We start from the raw sequence: 12,498 nt of genomic DNA, 5'->3' as shown, positions 1-12,498 counted from the left end.
TATATAATATATACTATAAATATAATATATAATATATACTATAAATATAATATATAATATATATATTGTATATTTATTAGTATAGAAGTGATTCTGTCCCGAGCTGTTTGATCCATAGAAGTGATTGATCACTACAAGCAGTTTCCACTGTAAAGCTTCTTCTGCACTCACCTGATTTGGTCAGAATCTCCTCATCACCTGAGTCAAACTCATCCTCATCTTCACCCTCCTCCTCGTCATCATCACTTGCTTCGGGGTCTCCTGCAGCCTGATCCACATCCTCCTCTTCATCTTCATCCTCCTCCTCCGTCTTTCCTGCAGAAGCTGCTGCGTCGCTCTGAGCTGATTTCTCCTGCAGATCAGAACATTAGAACCCGACACAGAAGAACGTCACTGCAACAGTACGACGCAACAGGAGAATTAAACTCTCAAACATTAGATCTCCGTCATCTAAAGCCGGATTAATATATAACATAATCTCAGATCATCATATTCATTTATTTTGTCTTCCTGAAACCTCGCTGGGTCCCCTAAAGAGATCACATTTCTCCCATTTTAGCTTCGCTGCATTGGTTTCCAGTAAAATCCAGACCAGAATTTAAAATCCTTCTAACTTACAAAGCCCTTAATGGTCAGACACCATCATATGTTAAAGAGCTCATAATACCGTATTATCCCACTAGAACACTGCGCTCCCAGTATGCAGCTTACTGGTGGTTCCTACAGTGTTTAAAAGTAGAATGGGAGGCAGAGCCTTCAGCTATCAGGCTCCTCTCCTGTGGATCATCTTCCAGATTGGGTCCGGGGTGCAGACACCCTCTCTATGTTTAAGAGTAGGCTTATAGTTCGGGGCATAAATGCATTAATGCATGTTAGTAACTCGGCTTCTTCTCCGGAGTTTTGTGCTTTCTCATCTTGCAGGTTTCTCTGGATCGTGGTTGCAGGACGCCTGTTGTGCTGCTGATACTGTTTTTTATTATTAGTCATATTTCTATTATTACAGTGTGATTGCTGTGCTGTATCGCAAACTCATTTTTTATTCTGTACATTTCATAAATTTGCGTATGAAATGACTTATTGCAGAAAAACATGTTTTTTCAAACATTTGTCACCTTCTCCTCCTTTCCATGTCGAAACGTGCAGAACTCTTTATAGATTAGACTTTTATTATTGATAATATTTATACTTTTTGATTTATTAACGTTCAAATAAAAATACAGACTTCCATTGTATTTATAAGTCAGCAACTGTATACAGTAGAGACTCCATTCACATTTCTTAATGCTCAGTATCACATGCTGATCAAACATCTTCATAATGTTCACATGTGAAGTTTATGAGTTATAAAATACATTGAAGTTAATGGATCCCAGTCCATTCCCAGTGTATGTGTGGGCTTCACTGACCGTCATGAAGCTAAAGGAGGAGAGTTTTTCCTGCTGCTGATGGAGGAATGTTGGGTCTCTGTAGATTAAAGAGTTCAGTCCAGACCTGCTCTGTGTGGACAGAGACCTGAGATAACTTCTTTATCAGGATTCAGATCAGGACTGACGTGCTGACGTGCTACGGTAAGCGTATTGTATCATTTCCGGTTGCCTACTGTGTATACTGATAGCGTTGTTGCTGCTCTCATCTCAGTTGATTTTCCTATATATATCACATTACTGTTGATTAATATCTGCTGTATATTTAAACTTTCGCTAGTTTTACACAAGCACTCTCAGCGCTTTTCTCTTAACGACTTTTCTCGCTAATCGCACAAGTTGTTAGTCACTTTAGCACTGCAGCTAGCATTAGCAGCTAACTCAAACTAAGCAGTTAGCGATGGCTTCTCTCTCTCCCTCTCGTTCTCCTGCTCTCTCTTGCTCGGTGTGCCAAATGTTCAGTTACTCCTCTGCCTCCTTTAGTGATAGTGATAAGTGTAATAAGTGTAGTCTATTTGCAGCACTGGAGGCAAGGCTTAGTGAATTGGAAGCGCGGCTCCGCACCATGGAAAAACAATCAGCTGCTAATATAGTTAGCCAGCCCCCAGTATCCGGTGCGGGCCGACCTAGCGTAGCTCCCACTCCCCCGGTAGCTCCCGAGCAGCCGGGAAGCCAGGGCGGCTGGGTGACTGTCCGAAGGAAGCATAGTCCTAAGCAGAAGCCCACGGTTCACCACCAACCAGTTCATGTTTCTAACAGGTTCTCCCCACTCAGCGACACACCCGCTGAGAAACAAACTCTGATTATTGGCAGCTCCATAGTCAGAAACGTGAAGTTAGCGACACCAGCAGCTATAGTTAGATGTATTCCTGGGGCCAGAGCGGACGACATTGAGTCAAATTTAAAACTGCTGGCTAAGAATAAGCGTAAATATGGTACGATCGTCATCCATGTCGGCGGCAACGACTCCCGATTACGCCAATCAGAAGTCACCAAAATTAATGTTGAGTCGGTGTGTACATTTGCTAAAACAATGTCGGACTCTTTTCTCTGGACCGCTGCCTGATCTGACCAGTGATGACATGTATAGCCGCATGTCACAATTTAACCGCTGGTTGTCGAGGTGGTGTCCAGCAAACGATGTGGGCTTCATAGATAACTGGCAGACTTTCTGAGGAAGACCTGGTCTGATTAGGAGAGACGGCATACATCCCACTTTGGATGGAGCTGCTCTCATATCCAGAAATATGGCTGAGTTTATTAGTAAACCAAAACCATGACAACCCAGAGTTGAGACCAGGAGGCAGAGCTGCAGTCCTACACGCTTCTCTGCGCTTCCATTAGAGCAGTTACCCACCGAAAACCACATAGAGACTGTGTCTGTCCCCCGACCACATAAATCAATTAAATCCAAAGTATATAAAAGAAGAGTCATTCATGAAAATCTAGTAAAAATTAAAACCACTGCTGCAATAGTACAACAAAATAAGATAATTAAATGTGGACTCTTGAACATTAGATCTCTTTCATCTAAAGCAGTTTTAGTAAACGATTTAATTTCAGATCATCGTATTGATTTATTTTGTCTCACTGAAACCTGGCTGTGTCATGAAGAATATGTCAGCCTTAATGAATCCACTCCTCCCAGTCATATTAATACTCATATTCCTCGAGACACTGGCCGAGGAGGAGGAGTTGCAGCCATTTTCAACTCAAGCCTAATCATTAACCCTAGACCTAAATTTAATTATAACTCATTCGAAAGTCTTGTTCTTAGTCTCTCAGCCAACCTGGAAAACTTTACAGCCAGTTCTATTTGTTATAGTGAACCGTCCTCCTGGCCCGTACTCTGAATTCCTATCTGAATTCTCAGAGTTTTTGTCGTATTTAGTCCTTAGTACAGATAAAGTAATTATAGTAGGTGATTTTAATATTCATGTGGACGTTGATAGTGACAGTCTCAGTACTGCATTTCTCTCATTATTAGACTCAATTGGCTTCTCTCAGTGTGTAAATAATCCCACTCACCGTCTTAACCACACCCTAGACCTTGTTCTAACTTATGGGATTGAAATTGAACATTTAATAATTTTTCCACAAAATCCTATTTTATCAGATCATTTTTTAATAACTGTTGAATTCCTATTACTGGATTACACACCATTAGATAAAAATGTCCTCACTAGATGTCTCTCTGATAGTGTTGTAGATAAATTTAAGGAAGCAATTCCATTAGTACTGAATTCACTGCCATGTCTCAATACTACAGAGGACTCTTATGTTAACTTTAGTTCCTCCCAAACTGATAATCTTGTTGATAGTGCTGCAGGCTCATTATGAATAACACTCGACTCCATCGCCCCCTTAAAAAAGAAGATAATAAAACATAAGAGGTTAGCTCCATGGTTTAACTCCCAAACCCGCAAATTAAAGCAAACATCGCGAAAATTGGAAAGGATTTGGCGTTCCACCAAAGTAGAAGATTCTCGCTTAGTCTGGCAAGATAGTGTTAAAACATATAGGAAGGCCCTCTGTAATGCCAGAGCCGCCTATTACTCAGCATTAATAGAAGAGAATAAAAACAGCCCTAGGTTCCTTTTCAGCACTTTGGCTGACAAAGAGTCATAACTCTACTGATCCATGTATTCCTATAGCTCTCAGTAGTAACGACTTTATGAGCTTCTTTAATGATAAAATTCTAACTATTAGAGACAAAATTAACCATCTCCTGCCCTCAACAGGCACCGTTCTCTCCCCAAACACAGGAACCTTAGAAACGGCAGTAAATCCTGACATATATTTGGACTGTTTTTCTCCAGTAGACTTGTCTGAACTAACTTCAATGATTTGTTCAGCTAAACCATCAACCTGTCTCTTAGACCCCATCCCAACTAGGCTGCTTAAGGAAGTCTTACCCTTAGTGAGCACTTCTTTACTAGATATGATCAATCTGTCTTTAGTAACAGGCTATGTACCACAGTCCTTTAAAGTAGCTGTAATTAAACCTCTTCTTAAGAAGCCTACTCTTGATTCAGGTGTTTTAGCCAATTATAGACCTATATCTAACCTTCCATTTCTCTCCAAGATCCTTGAGAAAGCAGTCTCTAATCAGTTATGTGACTTTCTACATAACAATAGTTTATTTGAGGATTTTCAGTCAGGATTTAGAGGCATCATAGCACAGAGACAGCACTGGTGAAAGTTACTAATGACCTCCTAACTGCATCGGACAAAGGATTTGTCTCTATACTTGTCCTGTTAGATCTTAGTGCTGCATTCGACACAATTGACCATCAAATCCTTTTGCAGAGACTGGAACATTTAATTGGCATTAAAGGAACTGCATTAACCTGGTTTAAGTCCTATTTATCAGACCGATTTCAGTTTGTACATGTGAATGATGAATCCTCCGTGAAGGCAAAAGTTAGACACGGAGTTCCACAAGGTTCTGTACTTGGACCAATTCTATTCACCTTGTATATGCTTCCTTTAGGTAATATTATTAGGAAACACTCCATAAATTTTCATTGTTACGCAGACGATACCCAATTATATTTATCAATGAAGCCAGATGAACCCAATCAGTTAAACAAACTCCAAACATGCCTTAACGACATAAAGACCTGGATGACCTGCAATTTTCTGCTACTAAATTCAGATAAAACTGAAGTTATTGTGCTTGGCCCTAAACACCTTAGAAACACATTATCTAATGATAAAGCTACTCTGGATGGCTTTACCCTGGCCTCCAGCACCACCGTAAGGAATCTGGGAGTTATCTTTGATCAGGATATGTCCTTTAACTCCCACATAAATCAAATCTCAAGGACTGCCTTTTTTCACTTACGTAATATCACAAAAATCACATCCTGTCCCTAAAAGATGCAGAAAAACTAGTTCACGCATTTGTTACTTCTAGGCTGGATTATTGCAATTCCTTATTATCAGGCTGCCCTAACAAGTCTCTAAAGACTCTCCAGCTGGTCCAGAATGCAGCTGCACGTGTTCTGACTAAAACTAGAAAAAGAGACCACATTTCTCCCATTTTAGCTTCACTACATTGGCTTCCTGTAAAATCTAGAATAGAATTTAAAATCCTTCTCCTAACTTACAAAGCCCTTAATGGTCAGACACCATCATATCTTGAAGAGCTCATAATACCGTATTATCCCACTAGAACACTGCGCTCCCAGTATGCAGGCTTACTGGTGGTCCCTACAGTCTTTAAAAGTAGAATGGGAGGCAGAGCCTTCAGCTATCAGGCTCCTCTTCTATGGAACCATCTACCGGATTCAGTCCGGGGTGCAGACACCCTCTCTATGTTTAAGAGTAGGCTTAAAACTTTCCTTTTTGATAAAGCTTATAGTTAGGGCCGACCAGGCTCGCCTTGGATCAGCCCTTAGTTATGCTGCTATAGGCCTAGACTACTGGGGGACTTCCCATGATGCACTGAGCTCCTCTCTCCTCCTCCTCCTCTCCATCTGTATGCATTCATGTAACATCAATGCATGTCACTAACTTTGCTTCTTCCCCGGAGTTCTTTGTGCTTTCTCATCTCACAGAAAAACCTGACTCCCGGGCCGAACCTTCGCGGTCCTTCACAGTCCTGATGGCATCCTTCCCTGGCTGTTGATGCTTGTGTTTGTTGTTGTTTGTTGTTGTCATTGTTTTTCTTCTGTCCCCCCTCCCCCTTTCCCTCTCTCTTTCTCTCTCTCAACCCAACCGGTCAAAGCAGATGGCCGCCCACCAAGAGCCGGGGTCTGCTTGAGGTTTCTACCCGTTAAAGGGGAGTTTTTCCTTACCGCTGTCGCCAAGTGCTTGCTCATGGGGGAACTGTTGGGTCTCTGTAAATTAAAGAGTACGGTCTTGACCTGCTCTATGTGAAAAGTGCCTTGAGATGACTTCTGTTGTGATATGGCGCTATATAAATAAAAATTGATTGATTGATTGATTGATAAATGAAACTGACTAGATCCGACACACACGGAGTAGAACTGGACAAAAGGTCATTTGAGGGAACAGACAGACATCGGGATAAACGGACTGGAGCAAAAAAAATTAAATTTAAATATATATTACATAATATTAACAATTTATATATAAAATGTATAATTATTATAACGAAGTAAATACTGAGAGAAGCACAAAGATTTAACAGCAGACAAACCTCAGCTTTCCTCTTCTTCCTGATTCTGTCGATTTTCTGGTCGAGAGTCGTCCGAGTTCTCTAAAAACACAGAACACAGTAAATACACATCAGTAGAACGTTACAGAACCAGCACACAGCTGCAGAACGTTACAGAACCAGCACACAGCGGTAGAACGTTCTAGAACCAGCACACAGCTGTAGAACGTTACAGAACCAGCACACAGCGGTAGAACGCCATAGAACCAGCACACAGCGGTAGAACGTCATAGAACCAACACACAGCAGTAGAACGCCATAGAACCAGCGCACAGCTGCAGGACGTTACAGAACCAGCACACAGCTGTAGAACGTTACAGAACCAGCACACAGCTGTAGAACGCCATAGAACCAGCACACAGCTGCAGAACGTTACAGAACCAGCACACAGCTGCAGAACGTTACAGAACCAGCACACAGCTGAAGAACTTTACAGAACCAGCACACATCAGTAGGACGTTACAGAACCAGCACACAGCTGTAAAACGCCATAGAACCAGCACACAGCTGTAGAACGTTACAGAACCAGCACACAGCTGTAAAACGCCATAGAACCAGCACACAGCTGTAGAACGTTACAGAACCAGCACACAGCTGCAGAACGTTACAGAACCAGCACACAGCTGTAGAACGCCATAGAACCAGCACACAGCTGTAAAACGCCATAGAACCAGCACACAGCTGTAGAACGTTACAGAACCAGCACACAGCTGCAGAACGTTACAGAACCAGCACACAGCTGTAGAACGCCATAGAACCAGCACACAGCGGTAGAACTTACAGAACCAGCACACAGTTGTAGAACGTTACAGAACCAGCACACAGCTGTAGAACGTTACAGAATCAGCACACAGCGGTAGAACGTTCTAGAACCAGCACACAGCTGTACAACGTTACAGAACCAGCACACAGCAGTAGAACGCCATAGAACCAGCACACAGCTGCAGAACGTTACAGAACCAGCACACAGCGGTAGAACGTTCTAGAACCAGCACACAGCTGTAGAACGTTACAGAACCAGCACACAGCGGTAGAACGCCATAGAACCAGCGCACAGCTGCAGGACGTTACAGAACCAGCACACAGCGGTAGAACGCCATAGAACCAGCACACAGCGGTAGAACGTCATAGAACCAACACACAGCAGTAGAACGCCATAGAACCAGCGCACAGCTGCAGAACGTTACAGAACCAGCACACAGCTGCAGAACGTTACAGAACCAGCACACAGCTGAAGAACTTTACAGAACCAGCACACATCAGTAGGACGTTACAGAACCAGCACACAGCTGTAAAACGCCATAGAACCAGCACACAGCTGTAGAACGTTACAGAACCAGCACACAGCTGCAGAACGTTACAGAACCAGCACACAGCTGTAGAACGCCATAGAACCAGCACACAGCGGTAGAACTTACAGAACCAGCACACAGTTGTACAACGTTACAGAACCAGCACACAGCTGTACAACGTTCTAGAACCAGCACACAGCGGTAGAACGTTCTAGAACCAGCACAAAGCTGTAGAACGTTACAGAACCAGCACACAGCTGTAGAACGCCATAGAACCAACACACAGCTGTAGAACGTTACAGAACCAGCACACAGCTGCAGAACGTTACAGAACCAGCACACAGCAGTAGAACGCCATAGAACCAGCGCACAGCTGCAGGACGTTACAGAACCAGCACACAGCTGTAGAACGCCATAGAACCAGTGCACAGCTGCAGGACGTTACAGAACCAGCGCACAGCTGTAGAACGTTACAGAACCAGCACACAGCTGTAGAACTTTACAGAACCAGCACACAGCGGTAGAACGTTACAGAACCAGCACACAGCTGTAGAACGCCATAGAACCAGCACACAGCGGTAGAACTTACAGAACCAGCACACAGCTGTAGAACGTTACAGAACCAGCACACAGCTGTAGAACGCCATAGAACCAGCACACAGCGGTAGAACTTACAGAACCAGCACACAGCTGTAGAACGTTACAGAACCAGCACACAGCTGTAGAACGTTACAGAATCAGCACACAGCGGTAGAACGTTCTAGAACCAGCACACAGCTGTACAACGTTACAGAACCAGCACACAGCGGTAGAACGTTCTAGAACCAGCACAAAGCTGTAGAACGTTACAGAACCAGCACACAGCTGTAGAACGCCATAGAACCAGCACACAGCTGTAGAACGCCATAGAACCAGCACACAGCGGTAGAACGTTCTAGAACCAGCACACAGCTGTAGAACGTTACAGAACCAGCACACAGCTGCAGAACGTTACAGAACCAGCACACAGCAGTAGAACGCCATAGAACCAGCGCACAGCTGCAGGACGTTACAGAACCAGCACACAGCAGTAGAACGCCATAGAACCAGCACACAGCTGCAGAACGTTACAGAACCAGCACACAGCAGTAAAACGCCATAGAACCAGCGCACAGCTGCAGGACGTTACAGAACCAGCGCACAGCTGTAGAACGTTACAGAACCAGCACACAGCTGTAGAACGTTACAGAACCAGCACACAGCTGCAGGACGTTACAGAACCAGCGCACAGCTGTAGAACGCCATAGAACCAGCGCACAGCTGCAGGACGTAACAGAACCAGCACACAGCAGTAGAACGCCATAGAACCAGCGCACAGCTGCAGGACGTTACAGAACCAGCACACAGCTGTAGAACACCATAGAACCAGCGCACAGCTGCAGGACGTTACAGAACCAGCGCACAGCTGTAGAACGTTCTAGAACCAGCACACAGCTGTAGAACGTTACAGAACCAGCACACAGCTGCAGAACGTTACAGAACCAGCACACAGCAGTAGAACGCCATAGAACCAGCGCACAGCTGCAGGACGTTACAGAACCAGCACACAGCAGTAGAACGCCATAGAACCAGCACACAGCAGTAGAACGCCATAGAACCAGCACACAGCAGTAGAACGCCATAGAACCAGCACACAGCTGCAGAACGTTACAGAACCAGCACACAGCAGTAGAACGCCATAGAACCAGCGCACAGCTGCAGGACGTTACAGAACCAGCGCACAGCTGTAGAACGTTACAGAACCAGCACACAGCTGTAGAACGTTACAGAACCAGCACACAGCTGCAGAACGTTACAGAACCAGCACACAGCTGTAGAACTTTACAGAACCAGCACACAGCTGTAGAACGCCATAGAACCAGCGCACAGCTGCAGGACGTTACAGAACCAGCGCACAGCTGTAGAACGTTACAGAACCAGCACACAGCAGTAGAACGCCATAGAACCAGCGCACAGCTGCAGGACGTTACAGAACCAGCGCACAGCTGTAGAACGTTACAGAACCAGCACACAGCTGTAGAACGTTACAGAACCAGCACACAGCTGTAGAACTTTACAGAACCAGCACACAGCGGTAGAATGTTCTAGAACCAGCACAAAGCTGTAGAACGTTACAGAACCAGCACACAGCTGTAGAACGCCATAGAACCAGCACACAGCGGTAGAACGTTCTAGAACCAGCACACAGCTGTACAACGTTACAGAACCAGCACACAGCGGTAGAACGTTCTAGAACCAGCACACAGCTGTACAACGTTACAGAACCAGCACACAGCTGCAGAACGTTACAGAACCAGCACACAGCTGTAGAACGCCATAGAACCAGCGCACAGCTGCAGGACGTTACAGAACCAGCGCACAGCTGTAGAACGTTACAGAACCAGCACACAGCTGTAGAACGTTACAGAACCAGCACACAGCAGTAGAACGCCATAGAACCAGCGCACAGCTGCAGGACGTTACAGAACCAGCGCACAGCTGTAGAACGTTCTAGAACCAGCACACAGCTGTAGAACGTTACAGAACCAGCACACAGCTGCAGAACGTTACAGAACCAGCACACAGCAGTAGAACGCCATAGAACCAGCGCACAGCTGCAGGACGTTACAGAACCAGCACACAGCAGTAGAACGCCATAGAACCAGCACACAGCAGTAGAACGCCATAGAACCAGCACACAGCAGTAGAACGCCATAGAACCAGCACACAGCTGCAGAACGTTACAGAACCAGCACACAGCAGTAGAACGCCATAGAACCAGCGCACAGCTGCAGGACGTTACAGAACCAGCGCACAGCTGTAGAACGTTACAGAACCAGCACACAGCTGTAGAACGTTACAGAACCAGCACACAGCTGCAGAACGTTACAGAACCAGCACACAGCTGTAGAACGTTACAGAACCAGCACACAGCTGTAGAACTTTACAGAACCAGCACACAGCTGTAGAACGCCATAGAACCAGCGCACAGCTGCAGGACGTTACAGAACCAGCGCACAGCTGTAGAACGTTACAGAACCAGCACACAGCAGTAGAACGCCATAGAACCAGCGCACAGCTGCAGGACGTTACAGAACCAGCGCACAGCTGTAGAACGTTACAGAACCAGCACACAGCTGTAGAACGTTACAGAACCAGCACAAAGCTGTAGAACGTTACAGAACCAGCACACAGCAGTAGAACGTTCTAGAACCAGCACAAAGCTGTAGAACGTTACAGAACCAGCACACAGCTGTAGAACGCCATAGAACCAGCACACAGCGGTAGAACGTTCTAGAACCAGCACACAGCTGTACAACGTTACAGAACCAGCACACAGCTGCAGAACGTTACAGAACCAGCACACAGCTGTAGAACGCCATAGAACCAGCGCACAGCTGCAGGACGTTACAGAACCAGCACACAGCTGCAGAACGCCATGGAACCAGCGCACAGCTGCAGGACGTTACAGAACCAGCACACAGCTGTAGAACGCCATGGAACCAGCGCACAACTGCAGGACGTTACAGAACCAGCACACAGCTGTAGAACGTTACAGAACCAGCACACATCAGTAGAACGTTACAGAACCAGCACACAGCTGCAGAACGTTACAGAACCAGCACACATCAGTAGAACTTTACAGAACCAGCACACATCAGTAGGACGTTACAGAACCAGCACACAGCTGCAGAACGTTACAGAACCAGCACACAGCTGTAAAACGCCATAGAACCAGCACACAGCTGTAGAACGTTACAGAACCAGCACACAGCTGTAGAACGCCATAGAACCAGCACACAGCTGTAGAACGTTACAGAACCAGCACACAGCTGTAGAACGCCATAGAACCAGCACACAGCTGTAGAACGTTACAGAACCAGCACACAGCTGCAGAACGTTACAGAACCAGCACACGGTGATAGAACATTGTACCGCATTTGAAGCAGGGTTCTGCTGGGTTTCACCTTGTTCTTGAGCTGTTTCATGACGTCGGCCATCACCCAGTCGTCGTCGTGGTTCAGTCCGTCTCGCTCTCCAAACTCAAAGTCCGTGTTGAAGTCTCTCGCCCCGCGAGTCTGATTCCCAAACTTCTTCTTCCTGTTCAGGACGATCGGCTGGTCCTGAAACACAATCAATGTGATTATTGATTAAATATTATTTCATGTTTGTTTGTGACTCACACAGACGCTGACAGCAGCCGTGTGATGTGTAGACGACAGTAACGAGCTGCAGCACAAACACCAACATCTCTAATTAGCAGCTGAGATTCAGGTGGAAGACGGACAAATCTCACCTGCCAACAAAAATGATGCCACACATGAGCAAAACAGTTCCCAAATGTTCCCAAATGTTCCTAAATGTTCCCAAATGTTCCCACATGAGGTTTGATTCAGTGAGTCAGAAGAATACAAGCTGATGTTGTTCAGATTGTTCAGCTGAAATATGATGTTTCTGTGATCTGCAGGATGCTTTTTATCCAGGAAGTCATTACATATGACTCTTTACTGGTAACAGTTTTATTTTAAAATTATTTTCTTTTGCTTGTAATGTTTCCCAGCTCCTGCAGTTCAGCCAA

General features: G+C 45.2%; 1 protein-coding gene across 3 annotated transcripts in view; it reads right to left on the bottom strand.

Annotated features, from left to right (window-relative positions):
* ddx27 (DEAD (Asp-Glu-Ala-Asp) box polypeptide 27) overlaps positions 1-12,498 on the bottom strand; it is a 33,788-nt gene that overhangs the window by 20,464 nt on the left and 826 nt on the right. For 2 of the 3 annotated variants that reach the window (XM_067586068.1, XM_067586069.1), the window contains exons 2-4: positions 11,888-12,043; positions 6,592-6,651; positions 172-352 (exon numbers count right to left, since the gene is read on the bottom strand). In XM_067586068.1, the coding sequence (XP_067442169.1) occupies positions 172-352; positions 6,592-6,651; positions 11,888-12,043 (397 nt within the window). Of the gene's footprint in view, positions 1-171; positions 353-1,406; positions 1,492-6,591; positions 6,652-11,887; positions 12,044-12,498 lie in introns of those variants that run through there. The other variant, XM_067586070.1, reaches the window with a different exon arrangement.

Source organism: Thunnus thynnus, chromosome 4 (assembly GCF_963924715.1).
Source record: "Thunnus thynnus chromosome 4, fThuThy2.1, whole genome shotgun sequence".
Classification (NCBI taxonomy): domain Eukaryota; kingdom Metazoa; phylum Chordata; class Actinopteri; order Scombriformes; family Scombridae; genus Thunnus; species Thunnus thynnus.
This window is presented reverse-complemented; position numbering and strand designations above follow the sequence as displayed.